The 24,685-nt window shown below is 41.9% G+C and overlaps 1 protein-coding gene across 2 annotated transcripts in view; it reads left to right on the forward strand.

Annotated features, from left to right (window-relative positions):
- The window catches only part of PREP (prolyl endopeptidase), a 141,948-nt gene that overhangs the window by 111,956 nt on the left and 5,307 nt on the right, over window positions 1-24,685 (forward strand). For both annotated transcript variants that reach the window (XM_083176964.1, XM_083176963.1), the window contains 3 exons: window positions 4,651-4,787; window positions 8,235-8,329; window positions 9,647-9,778. In XM_083176964.1, the coding sequence (XP_083033090.1) occupies window positions 4,651-4,787; window positions 8,235-8,329; window positions 9,647-9,778 (364 nt within the window). The remainder of the gene's footprint in view (window positions 1-4,650; window positions 4,788-8,234; window positions 8,330-9,646; window positions 9,779-24,685) is intronic.

The raw sequence follows: 24,685 nt of genomic DNA on the forward strand, positions 1-24,685 counted from the left end.
AAATTTAAAGAAAAAGATTGAAATTAAAATCATGCCCTAATTATATTTGGTATAGTAAGCAAGCCAGCATGGATGGTGTAATGGTTAGCATTACTGCCTCACAGCACTGAGGTCATGGGTTCTATTCCCACCATGGCCCTAACTGTGCGGAGTTTGTATATTCTCCCTGCGTTTGCATGTGTTTTCTCAGGGTACTCTAGTTTCCTCCCACAATCCAAAAATATTCTGGTAGGTTAACTGACAGCTCACACTGAGCAAAAATGATCCCTATAATGAAGGTATGTTCTTGTACATGCGGTAGGAAATATAGGGCCAAAACAGAAGACAGTGTATCAGCAGAACCTACAGTCCATGGTGTTGACCGGAAACCTCTTCACATCAGGTGCCTGTATTACACTAACGCATACAAACGCAAGTGAGCCAAGCAGCCAAATGCATTGTATAATCAAATATCATAAAAGGCACCTTCAAATACATTATTATATCATATTCAGACACAGCATAACAGACAATCATGCCCAAGGAGGTTACACTGTAACCCCTGGGCCTTTTTAAGTCCCAGCAGTGTTAATGCATCCAAATGATGAATACATCAGGATTTTCATTGTAATATATGTTTCGCTGTATCACCTCCATGAATAGATGTTAGGATATGATCAATGAGTCTACATTGTCAAATTATTTGATCGTGTGTGGGCTTTACCAATAAATGGATCAGACGGTTCTCAGAAAATATAACAATTTTAATAATTAATAAAAACAAAAATAAAATATAATATATAACAATCTAATGTAATTAGTACGTAAATCATTAGACTGAGAGTCCAATTTGCATTGTTTAAAACCTATATCACCGGGATATTATGAACTTAATGGTATGTCATATATTGCTGACAGTGGTTTATATTACCATTCTGATTGGTCTGGTCGATATTTGGATGTATCCAGACGAAAGTGACGTGATAGTCCTGGATTTCCCTATGTTTTCAAGAACTCAAGGTTCCCACTTTGTACAGTCCTCCTCTTACTTTGCTGGAAGAATTAGGGATCATGCAATTATCCCAAATGAAATTGGTCCAGATGTTAATGGCGAGGGACGTCTGTGGGTGGATTGGACAGGTCACTAGATTTTCAAAGATGGTGTCAGCAAACAGATTTAGAGGAGCTCAACGCGTTTCCCCGGAAAGTTGTGCATCCGGCTTCCTCAGGAGCAAGTGTCCAAATGAGAGCTCAATGCTCATATTATATATACCAAGAGACTAATTATCTAAATGATTCGCCTTGGTGTAATTGTCAAACTAAAAAACATTGCGAAGCTGAGAACCGTCTGTAATAATATATACAGATTAAATGTCTTAAATATATATGAGGCAGTATATAGTAAAATGCATATATTTTGTTCACAATAAACATCTTTTTCAAAGATAAATAATAATATATGCAATCTATTAGGTCAGAGGGTCACATAACCCGGAAATAGGCTGCGTGGAATGAGAGCAAGGCAAACAATCTACTCAATTTATATAAGGAGATGAAAGCTGCTTACCAGGGTGGCTGTGGACGCCGCTGGAGCCTCCGCCGTCAGGCTCCGATTGCCGGTATCGGAAACCCGATCAGCGGAACCCCCACTAGCATCCACAGCCGCGTCTGTAGTGCTGCCTAGCAACAGGCACGTGCACGTCACGTGACCCGGGTCGTCTTAGGCGGCGCAGGATGACGTCCCCCTTAGGCCCAGTCACCGGGTGGTTGAGGGCGTATATGCCCTGATCACATGACTGACAGTGAGCTTACCGGATCAAGGGCGGTCTGATTGAAGGCTGGTCACGAGCCTCTCCTTGAATTGGGACTAATTTTTGTCCACATAAATGAGCCCACGTGGGCAGGAAATGTAACAAATACCATTATCAACTCCTCTAAAAATTGGCATTCACAGTACTTCACAAAGACATCCAACTTTTCAGAATTTACTTGTTGTGGAGAAGTGTGTGTATCACAATTGGAGGGCATCATGCTTCCACAGCTGGCAAGTTGCAGCCTATAATTATCTCCTACAAGTTAACGGTATCATAGTCTTCCTAAACCAGTGCAGATTTTGAAAGGAAGCAAGAAAATAACTGACCGCCTTATTCCTTGATATTATTGCACAGGTTGCACTTTGAGATTATCCCCTGAAGATTTCTCTTGGAGATGAAATGCGTCAGCTTACCATTCACTGCTCCCACTCTGAGAATATTAAATTGTGAATATTGTGAATTTTCTTTTATTGTACAAGTCAACCGCAGTCAGGCAGTGTATGCTCTGCCACAGCTGACCCCCAATGTCTTCCTCTAACCACCCCCCCCCCCTTTTCTTTTTATATGTAGAACAGGGAAATGTCTTCTCTCCCGGAGAGGAAAGCAGATATTGTGTGGCTATACACAGGAAAATATCTGATTGTATATGCCCATATCATCTGCTGGGTGTCAAGCTGTCTGATAAAATGGCTGCCTGTTGGACAAGTATTCTATCTGACATATACTCAGTTTTTTGTTTACCTAGTAATTGTACATATGATTATTTGTGTGTGTTCTGTGTTCCTATTGATAAAAATACATCCTTCATTGTAAATCGGTGTAATCATTCATTGTGTGATCATTTATAATCCGCATTAAATCAAAAATAGTTGGGCCAAAGTAAACAGTGATGTTGAGCAGAGGATTATCAACAACTTCTGTGACTCATGTGCTGGGCTTACTAGTGTTTTTTAATTACTAGGAGCTGAGCATTGTGCAGAATTAATCAATGTGGTGTTCAGCATCCACAGGGACTACAGAACTTTTATATTTAAGCAATGAATTGTGAAATATTATGCAGCAGAAAATTTCACCCAGGCGATTATTACTGCAGAAACTTGTAGTTGTCAGTGTCTCACTATGTTTTTAATTAATGTTTTATGTAGAAATAGAAGTTACTACTATTTTTGCAGGTTAAAGCCGTTCCCTTTCTAATTGTAGTTGAATTATTAATTACATTCATGTATTAAATAAATTTCAACTTCCATTGAAAAGGAAATAGACATAATTAGAATTAAACTTTAAGGCTTCTTTAGTGACTAACATTTTTAAAGTACAATAAATTGCTCACATTGTAAATGAAGTACATGTTTTTGAGCAAATGATTTCTCTTAAACACTTCAGAGTAACTTCCTTTCATACTGTACATCAAGAATTCTAGAATGAGAATGTCCTGTAGGAACCTGAAGAAATCTAGAAAAAAAACTGCAATTTTCACGGAGGGGGGGGGGGGGGGCTACCGCGTGTATTAAATATCCATAGATGTGCTATGGATGGATTTAAAATGCTGATTGTGATAACTATACCATTATACAATGTAACTGCTCATGTTTAATTGGATCTCTGCTTTTCTTTAGGCCTCTTGATCATGTGATCATAACAGAAAAAGGTAGCATATTTCAAGGCGTGTAAATAAAACAAGCCATCTATTAAGAGATGTCTTGAAAGAGACAGTGTAAGCAGCTGCCCCATACAAAAGTGTAGCATGTTTAAGTAAACTGAAGGTTTCTTTGATAATAGATTCTTTCTCCGCTTTGCTTAGGACTTGTTTTATACAAGGACAAAGCAAGTACAGGCTTTCCTCTGTATGTAATGAGTGATCTTGAACAAGAGCAGAGCATGGCAGATAGGGTTTTTTTTTAGACTCTCTTGAGGTTTTCTTTCCGTATAATTAGCTCGCAGTGACTTGCAGGAGTTTTTCACACCCAAGGCTTCAACACTGCATGATGTACATGATCTCCTTCAAGATGTTATTGGTCTTGATTCAAGTTGGTTAATAAAAAAAATTGTTGAAACGTAGATTCATAAAATTAAGAGTAGACTGTTGTTCATTTCCTGGAATTGAAGTTACAGTAAATAGTCTTATTATCAGGTTACTATGTCAGTTTACTATAAAAGTTCTACATGTTTTAGCTTCAAAATATGTACCTATCTCAAGGGTTCAAAATGTTTGTCATAGACTGCTAGTGTGTACACGTTTTTCTGGGTGGAAGCAGGGTGGGAGTTTAGAGTGATGTGGATAGAGGTGACCGGGAAAAGAGGGAGTGTGAAGTGCTTAGTGATGGGCTAATAGCGCCATGGTGGGGGAGAAGTGAATGAAAGTGGGGTAACCGGAGAGGAGGGAAAGGTAAGCAGAGGGTGGAAGGAAGAGGCAGAGGATTCCTGGGGGAAGCATAGAGGTGAGAGCAGGGGGCAAAATAAATAATTAGGTGGACTGAGTGATGGAGGGTGATAAAGAAAACCTGGACTTAGGGGCCTATTCAGACCTGCTTGTTGAGCAGCAAATTTGTCTACAATTGTGGGGTACTGCACAGGCACATAGATGTTAGTGCATATGCAGACTCTCACGAGCGCCTTTAGCTAATTTTTCCTTCGCCGGGGCACTCACTGCCTGATTGACAGGCAGCAGAAACACCTATGTTGTAAAGTTCGTTAAAAAAAAGGTACAGAACAATGTAAAAGCAAATATGTATGGTGGTAATGCTACTATAACTCTTCACATTATTGTCATTTTATATCTGTTTTTTGAATTTTAGATTGCATTTTTTTCGTTGTGCATATGTACAGTGAATAAGACATTCCTTTATTTGTGTCATAGGCGTTTTACCCTAGCAAAGATGGGACCAAGATACCAATGTTTATTGTACATAAAAAGGGCATTAAATTGGACGGATCTCACCCTGCCTTTCTGTATGGCTATGGCGGCTTCAACATATCTATCACACCTAGCTACAGGTAAGAGTTTTGCAAACAATGGTAATCTGTATCCAACTCCAAGTTATCAGAGAGCATCTGAAACCACATACTGTAGGTGTTTCATTGTTCCCCAGTGTATGCCAAGTAATAATTCCCCCCCGTAGTGAATGTATATTCCCTTTTGGGCTCACTCCTCTAGGAGGGAAACACTCAAAATAATCCAGAGAATATACGCAAGCCTGAAATCCTAAATAACACAGGTACAGGTAACCTAAGCATACCAGGGTTGAAATGGAAAAATGCTGTGTCCACACATTCCGCATTACGAGTGCTAGCATGCACCAACAATGACTGTTAGTATGCGCTGGCAACTTGCAGTTTTGCAGCTATCACTTGTAATGTCACAAGTACTTGCACTACAATTGCTGGTCCCATAATAAATAGTTAGTAGTATCACCTCCATATAAATTAATATGTTACTGTATGTTAATACAAATAGGGCATATTTTGTTCTGTTTAAGTGAATGGTATTGTCAGTATTGTTATTAATGTGGTGATACCAGCTATACAGTGTTTTAATGAGAGAATTGTCATTTACATCCGTACCGGCGCCATTGTAGCTTACAGTCTAAATACCCTGACAAACGAACACATGCTCACACTGGAAACTGAAGCACCTAGAGGGGAACCCACAAAGACCTAGAAAGTCAATATGTTGAACTTATTACCGTATTGTAACTACTGTATCACTGTGCTTTACCATTAATCATTAAGACTATGAGACACAAAATAGTATGTAGCTGTCAGGGAAGGGTTCCGGACGGCTCCCCGACAGTCAGGATTCCGACGTCCGAATCCCGATTGCTCCCTCTTGGGGAGCCCGCAAGGGGTTTCATTGCGCTCCCCACGCTGTGCAGTCGGGATTCCGACATCTGAGTAATGACTGTCGGAATCCCGACTGTCTGGGTAATATACCACACCCGTCAGGGAATGACTACACTTGAAGTGCCATAACTGTGACACAGCTTGCAACTCCTGTTAAATTACATGGGTCAGACTTCGGTTTTTAGTGGAAAAGGGGTAAGAAGGTCTCAGTTGTCTGTATACTAACATGACCGTAGAGGCAAAATTCTATACACCAGCCCATGGCTTTCAATGTGAGTGGCAGTTTTTATAGGTACAGTACTGATTGATTAATTTGTGTGTAGTTTTCCATTTCTCAAATGGAACATGTTATGCCATGTCACGGACTAATGGCACATCTATACTTTGTCATGGCTTATTTTGTGTCCTTGTGAGAAGTGTATATGGTTTTATGTAAATACTCCTTGGGTGTCTTGGCACAGGAGCACACAGTATCTACGGGATATTTTTATACACATTCATCACTTTCTCAGGGTTGGGGTGCTGCGTGCTGCCCTCTATTTAAGCTGGTATCCATCTATTTTCTTAGTCACTCTATATTTCATCCATACAGACCCCTTAGAATGGGATTTAATTATATAATTTTAGAACTACATTTTTCAAGTGCACAGTGGAACATCAAATAGTGCATGCTGTATGAGAGAAGTACTGTACATTATTTTTATTAATCATAACTGTATAATGTGTAAGTTTGATATAGGTATTTAATTTCATATGGATTCACTATGAATTGTTGTCCACTCAGTTGGTTTTGTCCACTTCTATGTGAAATGGACAATACCGGCTCAGTAATAATAAAATGTAAAGCCTGCTGTCTCAGCATTATAACTGATGGTAACACATCATGTTTAAAATGATAAAGCTAAAATACTTTAAATCGCATTACTACAGCATCTGGTTTGCGCTGTTGACATTACACTGTTGACACTTTAGCTGACTGCATGTAATTGTCACTTTTTCACACTGTCCCTTGCACATATGAGGGTACTTATTTATCCTGCATCAAATTAAATGGGCCGTCACATGACCAGTCCCTGCTGTTTTTGATTCTGCTCATGTCAGTTCCTCCAGTCTTGACCTCAATCACATGCAACACAGTGACCACACACTGTAGCTATAATAAGCAGCCATCAGAATCTCAGCACACTCATCTAAAATGTACTCATACTGTACATTTGCCTAACTACTTAAAAAATAGGACATTTTGGACAAGTATGTGACAAAGATTGAATGTAATAAAGATGTTCTTAAATGAATTTAATCTTGTTATTTTATTGGTACTAGATGTAGTCCTATTATAGCAAGGGGTAGTGATATAGCAAATTACACCACTTTGTCATCAGTGCTATACTAGTACATTTCAGCAGCCAAGCAGAATTGCAGCGATTATTTTCTATAGACTGAATTTTTGCCCTAAGCTTCGACTGCTGAATGGTAAATGCACATATATAGCCGATTATGATGCAGCACTACACTCTGCTAGATCATATTACTTAATGCAGCAGTCTGAGCTCAAGCGTCAATGCACACCTGTCGATCATCCTAAACACAAGCTGTATTCAGCATCCTCCACTAAACATTAATGTTCCAAGAAATACCTCATCTCAGTGGTAAAGTTGAGCTAGTCGCTTTTTGAGCTCATTTAGTACATTTTCATTGTTTGTTTTCTTTAGACCCACAAATCCCTTTATCTCCTGCCAGATCGCCCTGTCAAATACTTGAAGTATGGTAATCCTTGCAAATAGTCTGAGATGCGTGGCATAATACATGTATTTGTGTCACCTCTCTTGATTGTTCATGTCACAGAGGAGTTGTCCGGTTCAGAAAGATCTGAAATTCTGAGCCAGAGGAAGTATGGAGATTTCAGGATTCAGGAGGAGAAGTGATAAAGTTCCTGGTACTTTTATCACAGGCCAGTCAGCTCCTAACTGTCCCTTTTGTAAACCCAGCCTGTTACTTAACAGTCAGGGACTGATTGGCGGGTGAAAAAGTACCAGGTACTTTATCACTTCTCCTCCCTTATCACTTCTCCTCCCTTATCACTGCTTCATACATCTACATCTTCTCGGTTAGTATTGCTCATATACTGTATTTGCGGAATCAAATGGTGTTATGCATTTTTTAGAAGGACATCCGATTTCTATCAAAACACAAACCTAGTAATAAGGTCATGACATTCATAAGAACAATACATCAGAACACATTTCTGGTGGGGGGCGGCGGCGTCGAATGTTAAAACGACACAGAGGTCTACAGTGTGTGTGATAAGTCAGATCATAGTGAACCTTGTGGCATTTAGCAAATGGGGTAACTGCCTTGATACTATAATCTGCCACCATTCAACATCAGTGATAACAGCAGAATTGTGCCCATAATGGAACCCACATTTGATGGGGCAGTCAGGAGGGAAGAGAACCATGAAGGGAAAAAATACAGATTTTGTCAAAATAATCAGAAGGACTGAAAATGTTGGATGGCATTGCTACTGTTCTATTGAAACAATATTAAAGATCATTGGACTTTGACATTGCATTAATGTTTGTGTTTGTAATGTTCTTTCAGTGTGTCTAGGCTGATCTTTGTAAGGCACTTAGGTGGCATTCTCGCTATTGCCAACATCCGTGGTGGAGGAGAATATGGTGAAACCTGGCATAAAGGTTAGTCCTGTATAGTTTTCTTTAGCTTTTATGCCCCCGATTAACCATGACCATAGTCCTAATGTATGCATTGACTGTTTTCCTAAATTAATGATCATTATTTAAAATGATCTGATCCAACTTTTAGTGAAAGAACACAGAATGAAAAATACCTTTATAGATCTGGTCATTATGCAGCAATTATCTGCAGGCCTGGAAGGAGAGAAATAGTTCATAGTATGTAGCTTTTTGGTGGAGATGGGAAACGGTCAGAAAAACAAAGTATTGGGCTTTCAGCTACTGTGTAATGCAAAGTATCTGTCACAATTCACTTAGATAACCACAAACAGCAGAATATTTTGACTAGTCACCAGTGGCGCTTGCTTGGCCATGGAGACCCATTCCATTAAGGTACTTTTTTGCTTACATCAATGCCAGTGGAAGTTCTGAGCTTTTCAGCCATGGAATCAGCAGAGCTTTCCATTCCATAATGATCTCAAAATATCCTAATTTCCATTCAGATGTTCTGTTTATAGAACTGTCTGTTTCAGCTACGATTAAGTATGCCTCTCTTCTTGCCTTGCCTTTCATTCCTGCTCTGTTTTCACATGTGATCCATTAGAATGGTTATTTATAAGAAATGACATTAAAGGTGTGTACAGACTCATCGATTTACTTTGAATTCGATATGCTTTTGATTTCCCCAATTCCACCCCCTTTCGATTTGGCCTTTGCATTCCATTCGATTTCACAGTTGATCTGCACTTTTGCATTCAATATCGATTTCGATGTGCATTCAAGGCACAGTTGTACACATTCAGTTTACTGGATCGAATTCGATATTTCCTTGCCTGCACAGTCGGTTTTTTTTCAATATAGAGAAACCAGGAGTGCGCATCAAATTAAATGCGGATCGAAAGCATCTTAAAAACTGTTTGATTTCGATTCGACTTCTATAAGGAAAATCGAATCGAAAACCTGTCAAAATCGAAGAGCCTGTACACCACTTAAGGCATATGTATTAAGCCTAGTAATGTGATAAAGTGGAAGGTGATAACACACCAGCCAGAGATGAACGGCTGGTGTGTTTTACAGGTATCACCCCTCCGTTTATCACTTTACCAGGTTTAATATATCTGCCCCACTGTTCTCTAAAATTTCCTTTTCCCTGTCAATAAAATGTGGATAATAGATTATTCTTTGAATCCTACTTTCATTTTAATATATATTTTAAAGCATTACTTTGTGTAGTCATTGGTTCTCAGTTACAGTTAATGTGACTATAGAGTTAGATACTTCATGTATAAAGTATTCTAAGTTTGTCTTTATTTTTCACAGCTGGTATCTTGGAAAAGAAGCAGAATTGTTTTGATGACCTCCAGTGTGCAGCTGATTACTTAATAAAGAAAGGATATTCCTCTGCACAGAAGATCACCATTAATGGGGGTTCAAATGGTGGCCTTCTAGTGGGTATGTTTTCTTTACATAAAAATATATAGAAATAGCATTGCAGCAGATATTCTTTAGGGCTATTTCACATGCTCCGTCTCCTGCGATCAATTGATTGTTTCTCAATTCCAGCCCTCGGAGCCCCTAAGAGCATGTTTTACAGATCTCAGTATCACTATTAAAATAATTAGCTCCACTGCAGTGGCGTAACTATAAATTGTTCTCCCCCCTGCCAAAATTAATTGTAGCCCTCCCCCCCCCCCCCCCCCCCCATCTGCCGAAACAGGGAAATTATATAGCTATCAATATATAGATCTCTATGCATATGAAAACAATGACATCTGGGTTTTGCATAGTTAACAGGGGACACACACTGTGTGACACTCACCCCCTCTTAAACACCTGTTATGCTCCATGCTGCTGCAGGCTCCAGAGAGTCCACCCTGTAAGCAAAGTCTCACGAGTCACGCGAGTAAGGGACAGTCTGCAAACTACTTGCCATACAAGTGTAATCAAGAGTGTTTGAATACACTTGTAAAGTGGCAAATAGTTTACAGACTACCCCTTAATCCAGTGTGTGAGAGCTCTAGCAGACCTGAGAGGACGGGACTGGAGACAAAAGAAATAATTCAGTGCAGCTCCGTGACCCCAGCGCCCTCTCTTATCCTGCACAGCAGAAGAGAAGGCAAGTCAGGGAGAGCACCCTGCAGACCCCTGTCGGTGCTGGCTCCTCCAAGCCACAGCGGAGGTTGCTGCATGATAATTACGCCACTGCTCCACCTGTGGATCTTTTAAAATGTCCCCGGCTCCCTGCGAACACCGCAGGGGATGGCGGCAGGCAGGGAGATGGAAGCCTTCCTGCCTGAGCCGGAAACTTATGGGGGAGAAGGAGGGCTCCCCGGGACACATGCAGCAGCAGTTATCACTCAACAGGGCTGTTGTCTAGGAAATCCTCCAACTTGAACACAAACTAATTTCCATGTCCACTTTTGACTGGCCTATTTATTTATTACTAGAGATGTGCAGGCTCTGATTTACTCTGATTTCAAAGCAGGATCTTATTAGTTATCCCAAATCACATGACAGTTGATATCCAATAGGATCCTGCTTTGAAAATCAGAGTAAATCAGAGCCTGCACATCTATATTTATTACCAGTTGTTTATATAGCGCACACATATTCCGCAGTGCTTTACAGATATTTGAACATTCACATCAGTCCCTGTCCCAGTGGAGCTTACAATCTATATTCCCTACCATATATACACACACACACACAGACAATCTAGGGTTAATTTTGTTGGTTGCCAATTAACCTATCAGTATGTTTTTGGATTGTGAGAGGAAACCAAAGAACCCCGGAGCATGGGGAGACAATACAAACTCTGCACAGTTAGAGTGCCTCAGTGCTGTGAGGCAGTAATGCTAACCGTTACACTGTCCATGCTGCCCCCAATATTTATGAGGAAAAGCATGAGTAAAGCTGCTTTTCTTTTTTTAAGACCAGTTTTATGATAAATGAGAACTATATTATAAAAGTATTAATGTTTCTACTACTACCTGAATACAGACCTAATGCAATGAAAACGGTAAAGAGCCTCTTTTAATCCTTCACTTAAAACAGATTTCCTTTTAACTTGATTCTTATTCTCTCTCTGGTGCTCTGTTTTGGTTTTTAATTGAGTGAAAATGTATCTTGGATGTGTTTAAAGATTAACCATACACTTAGGTCACAAATCAAGGTAGCAGGTATTAGAAGAATGTTGAGAACGCAGTTGTGACAGTTATTATGTTGACATTGTTCATGGTGTCGACATGTGAAATCTCAACATTCTACATGGATCTGAGGGCAAGGGTTAGGGTTACCAATTTTCACAGCCAGAACCACCCCAGGATCGATGGGAGATCAGTCAGCTGACCAACCAGATTTGACATGATCAATGTTGATACAGTGCATCCGGAAAGTATTAACAGCGCTTCACTTTTTCTACATTTTGTTATGTTACACCCTTATTCCAAAATTAAAATTTTCCTAAAAATTGTACACACAATAGCCCATATTGACAATATGAAAAAGTGTTTTGGAGATTTTTTTACAATTTTTTTAAATTAAAAATTAACAAATCACATAAATGTACATACATATACACAGCCTTTGCCATGAAGCGCAAAATTTAGCTTAGGTGCATCCTGTTTCCACTAATCATCCCATGGTGTACCTGCAGCTTAACTAGTCCACCTTTGGTACATTTAGTTGATTGAACATCATTTGAAAAGGCATACACCTGTCTATATAAAGTCCAACACTTGACAGTGCATCTCAGAGCACAAACCAAGTAAAAGGAATTGTCTGTAGACCTCCGAGATTGGATGGTCTTGAGGCACAAATCTGGGGAAGGATACAGAAAAATATCTGCTTCTTTGAAGGTCCCATGAGCACAGTGGTCGCCATAATCCATAAATGGAAGAAGTTTGAATCACTAGGACTCTTCCTACAGCTGGCTGTCCATCTAAACTGAGCAATCGGGGGAGAAAGGCCCTTGTCAGGGAGGTAACCAAGAACCCAATGTTCACTCTGTCAGACAGCATTGTTCTACGGAGAGAGGAGAACCTTTCAGGAGGACAACCATCTCTGCAGCAATCAGGCCTGTATGGTAGAGTGGCCAGATGGAAGTCATTCCTTAGTTAAAAACCACATGGCAGTCTGCCTGGAGTTTGCCAGGGCTCCAGACCATAAGAAACAAAATTCTTTGGTTTGATGAGACAAAGATTGAACTCTTTGGCATGAATGCTTGGAGGAAACCAGCCACCGCTCATCATCGGGCCAATACCATCCCTACATTAAAGCATGGTGGTGGCAGCATCATGCTGTGCGGATGTTTTTCAGCAGCAGGAACTGAGAGATTAGTCGGCATAGAGGGAAAGATGAATGCAGCAATGTACAAAGACATCCCATATGAAAACCTGCTCTTGATCTCAGACTGGCGCGACTGTTCATCTTTCATCAGGACAATGCCCCTAAGCACACAGCCAAGAAATAAAAGGAGTTGTTTCAGGACAACTCTGTAAATGTCCTTGAGTTGCCCAACCAGAGCCCAGACTCGAATCCGATTGAACATCTCTGGAGAGATCTGAAAACGGCTGTGCACCGACTCCATCCATTGAGATATGTTTCCCATGCTTGTGGCATCATATTCAAAAATATTTGAGGCTGCCAAAGATGCTTCAACAAGGTATTGAGCAAAGGCTGTAAATACTTGTGTACTTCTGTGATTTGTTGGTAATTTATTTTTAACAAATTTGCAAAAATTTGGCAAAAATTTTGGTACTTGTGTATTTTGGCGGCGCCCCCGATCTCCATCGCGCGATGTGTACATCGCATCGCATGGCATGTGATGCGATGCAACACGATTTTTGCCCACTATGCGATAAAAAATTGTATAAGCACCCTAAAGGGTGCTTTTAAGCACTCTAATGGGTGCTTACAATGTTAAATGCACCCCCACGCCACCCCCCCACTATAAACGTGAACCCGAAACGTGGCGAGCGCAGCGAGCCCGCGAGGGGTGGCGGTACGCGGCCTCCGACCTTTTCATACCCCCACTATCCACGTCGGCGTGGAGTTGAGAATAGAAAGTGTGGCAAGCGCGGCGAGCCCCGCGAGGGGATGCGGATACCTTCACAGGTATCCGCGTCCCCTTGCGGGCTTCACAGGTGTTCGCGTCCCCTCGCGGGGCTCACCACGCTTCGGGCTCGGTGGCTCGCTGCGCTCGCCACACTTTCTATTCTCAACTCCACGCCGACGCGGATAGTGGGGGTATGAAAAGGTCGGAGGACGCGTACCGCCGCCCCTCGCGGGCTCGCTGCGCTCGCCACGCTTCGGGTTCACATTTATAGTGGGGGTGCATTTAACATTGTAAGCACCCATTAGGGTGCTTATACAATGTTTAATCGCATCGCATTGTATGCCATATACAATGGCATACAATTATAAAATTGTATGCCATTGTACAATATCGCGCGATATCGCATACCATTGCATGCCTTATGGTATGCGATGCGATGGGCGCCGCCAAAATACACAAGTACCAAAAAAAAAATTTCCACGTGGTCATTATGGGGGTTATGTGTAAAGTAATTTATTTCCCACAAAATTCTAACTTAATTAAGGCTGTAACATAACAAAATGTGAAAATAGTGCAGCGCTGTGAATATTTTCTGCATGCATTGTACAGTATGTGCCTATGCACATCCTTGCTGGCGGGTCGCCAGAACGTACGCGCTGGCGACCCGCCAGCAGCCTCGCCAGCGAGGAGACTGAGACGCGCGTGCGTCTCACGCGCACGCGCGTCTCAGTCTCCGTCGCTAGCGTGGCGGAAACCCTGTCCGTCTCCGCCTCAGGGAGACGGACGGGGTTAGGGGGGGGTTAGGGGGGATGCGGGCAGGCGGCGGGGACCCCGGGTTACCGCCGGCAAGCCGGCGGGGACCCGGGGAAACGTTTGGAAGCGCCGTCGGAAGGGGGCGCGCGCGCCTCTCGTGCGCGCGCGTCCCCTTCTCATGATCGCCATGGCGCTGGCGGGGGATGGCGGCTGGCGACACCAGCGCCATCCCCTGCAAAGATGGGAACAGACCCATCTGTATGATGAATTTTGACAGTATGACATGGTCGGCCCTGGTTTTAGTGTTTAAGCTGACCCCGTTTTGCGGCGGAGCAGTATATCTTTTTGTACACTGCTCAAAAAAAATAAAAGGAACACTTAAACAACACAATGTAACTCCAAGTCAATCACACTTCTGTGAAATCAAACTGTCCACTTAGGAAGCAACACTGATTGACCATCAATTTTGCATGCTGTTGTGCAAATGGAATAGATAACAGGTGGAAATTATAGGCAATTAGCAAGACAACCCCAATAAAGGAGTTGTTCTGCAGGTGATGACCACAGACCACTTCTCAGCTCCTATGCTTTCTGGACGATGTTTTGGTCAGTTTTGAAAGCTGGCGGAGCTTTGACTCTAGCGGTAGCATGAGACTGAGTCTACAACCCACACAAGTGGCTCAGTTAGTGCAGCTCATCCAGGATGGCATATTAATGCGAGCTGTGGCAAGAAGGTTTGCTGTGTCTGTCAGTGTCCAGAGCATGGAGGCGCTACCAGGAGACAGGCCAGTACATCAGGAGACGTGTAGGAGGGCAACAACCCAGCAGCAGGACCGCTACCTCTGCCTTTGTGCCAGCAGGCCACAAATGTGCATGTGTCTACTCAAACGGTCAGAAACAGACTCTATGAGGGCCGATGTCCACAGGTGGGGGTTGTGCTTACAGTCTAACACCGTACAGGTTTGAAATTTGCCAGAGAACACCAAGATTGGCAAACTCACCCTTGACGCCCTGTGGTCTTCACAGATGAAAGCAGGTTCACACTGAGCACAAAACAGACGTGATAGAGTCTGGAGCTGCCAAGGAGAATGTTCTGCTGCCTGCAACATCTTCCAACATGACCGGTTTGGCAGTGGGTTAGTAATGGTGTGGGGTGGCATTTCTTAGGGGCACCGCACAGCCCTCCATGTGCTCGCCAGAGGTAGCCTGACTGCCATTAGGTACCGAGATGAAATCCTCAGATCCGTTGTGAGACCATATGCTGGCGCGGTTGGCCCTGGGATCCTTCTAATGCAAGATAATGCTAGACCTCATGTGGCTGGAGTGTGTCAGCAGTTCCTGCAAGACAAAGGCATTGATGCTATGGACTGGCCCGCCCGTTCCCCAGACCTGAATCCAATTGAGCACATCTGGGACATTATGTCTCGCTCCATCCATCAACGCCACATTGCACCACAGACTGTCCAGGAGTTGGCGGATGCTTTAGTCCAGGTCTGGGAGGAGATCCCTCAGGAGACCATCCGCCACCTCATCAGGAGCATACCCAGGCATTATAGGGAGGTCACACACACTAATGAGCCACATTTTGACTTGTTTTAAGGACATTACATCAAAGTTGGATCAGCCTGTACTGTGTTTTTCTACCTTATTTTTGAGTGGGACTCCAAATCCAGACCTCCATGGGTTTGATTTTCATTGATAATTTTTGTGTGATTTTATTGTCAGCACATTGAACTATGTAAAGAACAAAGTGTTTAATAAGAATATTTAATTCATTCAGATCTAGGATGTGTTATGTTAGTGTTCCCTTTATTTTTTTGAGCAGTGTATATTTTATCAACATGTCTACAAAATATACTGAGGGCCTGCATACTGCAGTGCTGTGACTGCTACAAAAGTCTTATAGCGATCTTTTCTGAGCTCTGTTATAGAACTTTTTATACCAGAGGTGGGCAACAGGCGGCCCGCGAGACGCTTTGGTCTGGCCCGCCGAACTGACATATTTTACTATGACAAGCGGCCCGACTATAGCCGCTTGTCATTATCAGGTTACTGTGTTATCGCTGCCACCGCCGTTAATGTCCGTCTGTGCCTGCCGCGCACAGCATAAGTGTCACCGCGTCCCCTCCCAGGCTCAAAGAAGTACTGCGGTACAAACCTGCGCTACATTATGTATGTATGTATGTATGTATATATATATATATATATATATATATGTGTGTCTATATGTGTGTGTGTATATATATATATATATATATATATATATATATATATATATATGTGTGTGTATATATATATATATATATATATATATATATATATAACTCACAGGATCCGGCACTCCCAGTGGTACAGCTTAGACCAAGCGCTCAGTTGCCTTCATTGAACAGTAAGTCCATATAGAAGAGAAGAAATATGCGGCACTCAGGAGTCTTCATAAAGTTTGGAGAATTTTATTCCAACATGTTTCGAGAGCATAAACTCCCGTCGTCAGGGATAAAATACAAGTTCAAACATACAAAGCTTTATTCATCACAAACAGTGCCTCCACCAATCAGCAGCATTCACTAATCAGTCGAGACACCTGCGACGGGAGTTTATGCTCTCGAAACATGTTGGAATAAAATTCTCCAAACTTTATGAAGACTCCTGAGTGCCGCATATTTCTTCTCTTCCTCTTCATATATATATATATATATATATATATATATATATATATATATATATATATATATATATATATAATAGGAGAAGACTGCGTCACTCGGGACTGGTTCAATAACAAACAACTCATAGCCAGACAATGGTTAAGTTGACGTTTCAGCCCTCAGGCTTTTATCAAAACAGCTTACATAAGTTAGACAGTGTGTGCTTACCTCATTAAATAGTGCTGCACCATTAGTCTGTGAGGTGGGACAGAGGTCACATGGTGATGCTGGGGGCGCTCATGCAGTGACATCATTACCAGTGGGACTGTTGCCTCAGCAACTCGTCTGTGTTGTATGTGAACAATAAAGTTTTGTTGAAAACAGAGAAAAAAAAAAGTGTGAGGAGGCTTCATTTAAACCTGCTATATGGGAACAATAAAGTTTTGTTGAAAACAGAGGAAAAAAAGTGTGAGGAGGATTCATTTAAACCTGCTATATCATTCTATGTGCCGCTGTCTTTTGTCACAAACCAGTGGTGCAACACAAAAACAAACACATAACTGTGCATAAACTTAACAAAAGTGCATTAACTGACAGCGGATTTGATAGTTATAAGTGTCATATACATTAGTAGATCGTGGCAATGTGATACATATAATATTAAAGAACTTGAAAATAAATACGATTATTGTCACTCAGACTCAGCTGCCTGTACTATTCTACTCTTATTGTCGACATACCTGTAAGCTTATTACTAATGTCTTCCTAAAGTATTATTCACTGCTTATTGAGATTTTTTTGCAAAACTCTAACATGCTGTTTCAAAAAAATTTTTGCCCTGTATTGGCTCTATCTTATTATACACTCTACTAAACAAAACACTGAATGCATTCTTTACCAATGTATTTTTTATGGCTGCTCTTTGTTATATAGCACTCTTGTTGCTAGCTGTCATGTTAATTAGCTATCTGATGACACAAGCACCATGGTTTCAAAGAAACCAATGGAGTCCCAACTGCTCGTTGAGACCTTTGGGCGCCAGGGTCCCCATCTTGAAGATCCATTTGGTCTCCAGCTGTAGGAGCCTGCGGCCTCTATCTCCTCCTCTCACCAGTGGGGGCACATGATCTAAAATCATGTATTTAACTGTCGACAAAGGGTGTCGGGCTATCGCGTAGTGTCTGGCAAGTGGTTGGTCACTAGTACCTTTATTGATGGCTGCGCGTATGGCTGAGCGGTGCTGCGCCATGCGCTCCTTAAATTGCCTCTCGGTTTTGCCGATGTAGGCCAGAGAACAGGGACAAAAAATAATGTAAATGACAAATTTTGTTGTACATGTCAAAAAATGATTGATAGGGAATCTTTTACCAGAATACGGATGTGCTATTGAGGAACCTGTTTGCATAAAGCTGCACGATGTGCAGTTGGGGCAGCGGAAGCATCCCTTTCTGGTTTTACCCAGAAAGGTGCTTCCCGTTGTTTTGCCCATGTGCGTGATGTCAGTTTTGACAAGATGATCTCGGAGGTTTTTACCCCTCCTATATGCTGGCATCAGGGCTTTGTTACCCAGGTTCAAGTCTGGATCCGTTTTGACCAATGGCCAGAGTTTTTTGATCTTTTGAATTTTCTTATGTGACTCGTTAGTAAAAAGATTTACCCAAATGAATTTGTCAGATTTTCTCTCTAGATTTTTTTCTGCATTGAGCAGTTCAGCTCTTGTTCTTGCAAGAGCCTTCTGCTGCTGCTTGAGTAGGTCGGCACGTTTGTACCCCCTCTCAATGAATTTTTCTGTCATTGTGGATAGCTCTTTCAGCGCTTCCTCTTGCTGGCTTACTATCCTTAAGACCCGCAAGTATTGGCTATAAGGTAATGAATTTGTACTGTGGGTAGGATGTGCGCTGCTGGCCAAGACAAAATTGTTGCGGTCCGTGGGCTTCCTGTATAAACTGGTCTTAATACCTGACTGATCCCTTGAGATTTGGACGTCCAAAAAATGTATTGTGTTCTGGTCTATAGTATACGTGAATTTGACCGGACTGTCCGTGTCATTATGTGTGTCAATCACGTGTCGGAATTCAGAATCGGTACCCTGCCAGAGCACTAGTACATCATCTATATAGCGAAAGTATTTGATGATCTTACTGGCTATATTAGTGTCCCTAAAGAAAACATCTCTCTCTACCTCATACATGAAGGCGTTGGCTAGCGATGGGGCCACATTGGACCCCATCGCCACGCCCCTTGTCTGTAGGTAATGAGCTCCGTCACAGAAAAAATAGTTTCGACTAAGGACCAGTTCCAACAATTCCATAAAGAAATCGAGGTCTGGTCCCTTGTATTTCACGTTGTTAGTAAGTAATCTCCGCACCGCCTGTAATCCGGCCTGGTGCGGGATGCATGTATAGAGATTACAAACATCGATTGTTATCAACAGGCAGTCAGGAGGTAACTGTCCCATATCCGTGAGGGCTCTTAACAAGGTTGTTGTGTCCTTCAAGAAGGTGGACATTGCTTGGATGACAGGTTGTAAAAATCCATCCAGGTAGACCGATATCGGCTGGAATAATGATCCCCTTGCCGATATTATCGGTCTACCTGGTGGTTTAGTCGCGTGCTTGTGCACCTTTGGGATGGTGTATAGAATGGGTTTAATAGGATATACCACTGTTAAATATTCTTTGCATGTCTCTGTGATATGTCCTTCACCAACTCCCATAGAAAGAATCTTGTCCACTTGCTTCTTGTATGCTTGGGTAGGGTCAGACTGCAGTTTGGCATAGGTATCTGAATCCGATAGCTGGCGTTGTATCTCAGATCGGTAATCAGTGAGATTCTGTACGACGATTGATCCACCCTTGTCGGATTGTCGAATAATAATGTCCTCATAAGATGACAGTTGTTTTAGTGCTGCTCGTTCAGCTTTGGTCATGTTCCATTGGATGGGAGTCTTATTTGGTAGATTCGCTTATGAATCAGTTTCTGTGAGCCGTGAGAATGTCTTTAGAGAGGGATTTATGCTGGGAGGGTCAAAAAGAGATTTAGGTTTAAATTTTGTTAGGTGAGGCGGGATACTTGGAGTGTGGGCTTGCGGGGGTGAATTCTTGAAATGCTCACTCAGGCGAATTTTTCTATTAAGTTGGAACAATTCGATTTTATTCTGTAGAGGATCTGCCACTACTGTGGGAATAAATGCAAGGCCTTTTTGTAGGACACTGGTTTCCTCTGTGGTCAGCACCCGTGAGGACAAATTAAACACTATGTCCTCTGTTGTCTTGGTGGTTTTTTAAAGCACTTTATTCTACAAAACAAGCACCTTATTCTGTGAACGTGATTGAGTGTGGAGCACAGCAAATAAAAAAAGAAAAAAAGCTACACTGAACCAGGAAGAATGGCAGAGCACATTCAACAGCGTGTTACCCTCATACCAGGCTCTTTATTTAGCTATTCAGAGTCGGAGGTGGAGGACATTCTTTTTCTAGATGGGGGTAATCTGCTGGAGGGTAAGGAGAATCCCAAAGAGATTTTCAAAAGTATGTTTAACTTAAAGAAACGCGAGATAGATTTCTTTTACCATGGACTGACCCTTTCTAACTACTACCGGGATAAAAAAATCCCCCGGGGGTTTAGAATTAAAAATACCCCCACTATCGGCCGGTACAATGCTGATTTTTGCATCAAATGGACATCGATATTGAACAAATGTTCTTTTGATTTGTTACTTTTAGTTATCGAGGAGTCCAAAAAAGTCCAAAAAAAGAATATGAGAGTGCAAAAACCAAGTTTAAAACTTATGAGGAAACTCACTTGACTAAGCTAACGGCCGATACATCGGAGGACTGGTCCCTGTAGCTGAAGAACGACATAGACAAGTATACGGACGAACTCGTCCAATTTAAAAAAACAAAACGCCTTAAGGTTGACCAGGACTATGAATTTCAAAGGGTCTACAGTTGGCTGACGGGGGCCCACCCTGGCGAAGAAGCCCGCCCGCCATATCGTAGAAAAGTATATAGAAATCGCCGCAGAGTCAATGATGGTACCATAACAACAGGCAGTGAGAGCGACGTGGGTGAAAGGAGCGACACCTCTGGTTCCCGCCCTTTAGGGGTACGTACCCGGGCTCAAATAGCTGGGGTAAACCCAAATATACCAGAAGGGGGAGGCAAAACCTCAGGCAGAGGAAGGCAAGCCAAAAAACCACCAAGACAACAGAGGACATAGTGTTTAATTTGTCCTCACGGGTGCTGACCACAGAGGAAACCAGTGTCCTACAAAAAGGCCTTGCATTTATTCCCACAGTAGTGGCAGATCCTCTACAGAATAAAATCGAATTGTTCCAACTTAATAGAAAAATTCGCCTGAGTGAGCATTTCAAGAATTCACCCCCGCAAGCCCACACTCCAAGTATCCCGCCTCACCTAACAAAATTTAAACCTAAATCTCTTTTTGACCCTCCCAGCATAAATCCCTCTCTAAAGACATTCTCACGGCTCACAGAAACTGATTCACAAGCGAATCTACCAAATAAGACTCCCATCCAATGGAACATGACCAAAGCTGAACGAGCAGCACTAAAACAACTGTCATCTTATGAGGACATTATTATTCGACAATCCGACAAGGGTGGATCAATCGTCGTACAGAATCTCACTGATTACCGATCTGAGATACAACGCCAGCTATCGGATTCAGATACCTATGCCAAACTGCAGTCTGACCCTACCCAAGCATACAAGAAGCAAGTGGACAAGATTCTTTCTATGGGAGTTGGTGAAGGACATATCACAGAGACATGCAAAGAATATTTAACAGTGGTATATCCTATTAAACCCATTCTATACACCATCCCAAAGGTGCACAAGCACGCGACTAAACCACCAGGTAGACCGATAATATCGGCAAGGGGATCATTATTCCAGCCGATATCGGTCTACCTGGATGGATTTTTACAACCTGTCATCCAAGCAATGTCCACCTTCTTGAAGGACACAACAACCTTGTTAAGAGCCCTCACGGATATGGGACAGTTACCTCCTGACTGCCTGTTGATAACAATCGATGTTTGTAATCTCTATACATGCATCCCGCACCAGGCCGGATTACAGGCGGTGCGGAGATTACTTACTAACAACGTGAAATACAAGGGACCAGACCTCGATTTCTTTATGGAATTGTTGGAACTGGTCCTTAGTCGAAACTATTTTTTCTGTGACGGAGCTCATTACCTACAGACAAGGGGCGTGGCGATGGGGTCCAATGTGGCCCCATCGCTAGCCAACGCCTTCATGTATGAGGTAGAGAGAGATGTTTTCTTTAGGGACCCTTATATAGCCAGTAAGATCATCAAATACTTTCGCTATATAGATGATGTACTAGTGCTCTGGCAGGGTACCGATTCTGAATTCCGACACGTGATTGACACACATAATGACACGGACAGTCCGGTCAAATTCACGTATACTATAGACCAGAACACAATACATTTTTTGGACGTCCAAATCTCAAGGGATCAGTCAGGTATTAAGACCAGTTTATACAGGAAGCCCACGGACCGCAACAATTTTGTCTTGGCCAGCAGCGCACATCCTACCCACAGTACAAATTCATTACCTTATAGCCAATACTTGCGGGTCTTAAGGATAGTAAGCCAGCAAGAGGAAGCGCTGAAAGAGCTATCCACAATGACAGAAAAATTCATTGAGAGGGGGTGCAAACGTGCCGACCTACTCAAGCAGCAGCAGAAGGCTCTTGCAAGAACAAGAGCTGAACTGCTCAATGCAGAAAAAAATCTAGAGAGAAAATCTGACAAATTCATTTGGGTAAATCTTTTTACTAACGAGTCACATAAGAAAATTCAAAAGATCAAAAAACTCTGGCCATTGGTCAAAACGGATCCAGACTTGAACCTGGGTAACAAAGCCCTGATGCCAGCATATAGGAGGGGTAAAAACCTCCGAGATCATCTTGTCAAAACTGACATCACGCACATGGGCAAAACAACGGGAAGCACCTTTCTGGGTAAAACCAGAAAGGGATGCTTCCGCTGCCCCAACTGCACATCGTGCAGCTTTATGCAAACAGGTTCCTCAATAGCACATCCGTATTCTGGTAAAAGATTCCCTATCAATCATTTTTTGACATGTACAACAAAATTTGTCATTTACATTATTTTTTGTCCCTGTTCTCTGGCCTACATCGGTAAAACCGAGAGGCAATTTAAGGAGCGCATGGCGCAGCACCGCTCAGCCATACGCGCAGCCATCAATAAAGGTACTAGTGACCAACCACTTGCCAGACACTACGCGATAGCCCGACACCCTTTGTCGACAGTTAAATACATGATTTTAGATCATGTGCCCCCACTGGTGAGAGGAGGAGATAGAGGCCGCAGGCTCCTACAGCTGGAGACCAAATGGATATTCAAGATGGGGACCCTGGCGCCCAAAGGTCTCAACGAGCAGTTGGGACTCCATTGGTTTCTTTGAAACCATGGTGCTTGTGTCATCAGATAGCTAATTAACATGACAGCTAGCAACAAGAGTGCTATATAACAAAGAGCAGCCATAAAAAATACATTGGTAAAGAATGCATTCAGTGTTTTGTTTAGTAGAGTATATAATAAGATAGAGCCAATACAGGGCAAAATTTTTTTTGAAACAGCATGTTAGAGTTTTGCAAAAAAATCTCAATAAGCAGTGAATAATACTTTAGGAAGACATTAGTAATAAGCTTACAGGTATGTCGACAATAAGAGTAGAATAGTACAGGCAGCTGAGTCTGAGTGACAATAATCGTATTTATTTTCAAGTTCTTTAATATTATATGTATCACATTGCCACGATCTACTAATGTATATGACACTTATAACTATCAAATCCGCTGTCAGTTAATGCACTTTTGTTTAGTTTATGCACAGTTATGTGTTTGTTTTTGTGTTGCACCACTGGTTTGTGACAAAAGACAGCGGCACATAGAATGATATAGCAGGTTTAAATGAATCCTCCTCACACTTTTTTTCCTCTGTTTTCAACAAAACTTTATTGTTCCCATATAGCAGGTTTAAATGAAGCCTCCTCACACTTTTTTTTTTCTCTGTTTTCAACAAAACTTTATTGTTCACATACAACACAGACGAGTTGCTGAGGCAACAGTCCCACTGGTAATGATGTCACTGCATGAGCGCCCCCAGCATCACCATGTGACCTCTGTCCCACCTCACAGACTAATGGTGCAGCACTATTTAATGAGGTAAGCACACACTGTCTAACTTATGTAAGCTGTTTTGATAAAAGCCTGAGGGCTGAAACGTCAACTTAACCATTGTCTGGCTATGAGTTGTTTGTTATTGAACCAGTCCCGAGTGACGCAGTCTTCTCCTATTATCTACATGGGACAGCATTGCCTGTACTTATACTGAAGGCACCGGGCAAAAAGTTTCCTTCTGGAGTTGAGTGCCAGCGTTTTTGCACAATTATTTATATATATATATATATATATATATATATATATATATATATATACAAAGGAGAGACCCTTTCCTGCGCTTATAGAATGAGAGCAGCACCTCTGAAGGGTCTTCTGCTAGACAAGACCCAATCAAATAGACATAAAGAAAAAAGGGGGGATCAGAGTGCGCTAAAGAACAATAAATGTCACTTAAAAGGTTGTATATTTAATATAAAGTATAAAAAGTACACATATACATTATGTACAATAAAACACCCTTCTTAGGGGTATTACAAAAATGCACAGTACAACAATTGGTAAACTTCAGTAGGATTTGCTTGTTTCAGAGAATTCGTAATCGCAGATACAAGGCCCAACGCGTTTCGTCAAATCATGACTTCATCAGGGGCAAGATATTGCAATCAGTAGTCACTATGGAAATTCAATGCAATAAAT

The sequence above is a fragment of the Crinia signifera genome, chromosome 3 (assembly GCF_055691185.1).
Source record: "Crinia signifera chromosome 3, ASM5569118v1, whole genome shotgun sequence".
Lineage (NCBI taxonomy): Eukaryota > Metazoa > Chordata > Amphibia > Anura > Myobatrachidae > Crinia > Crinia signifera.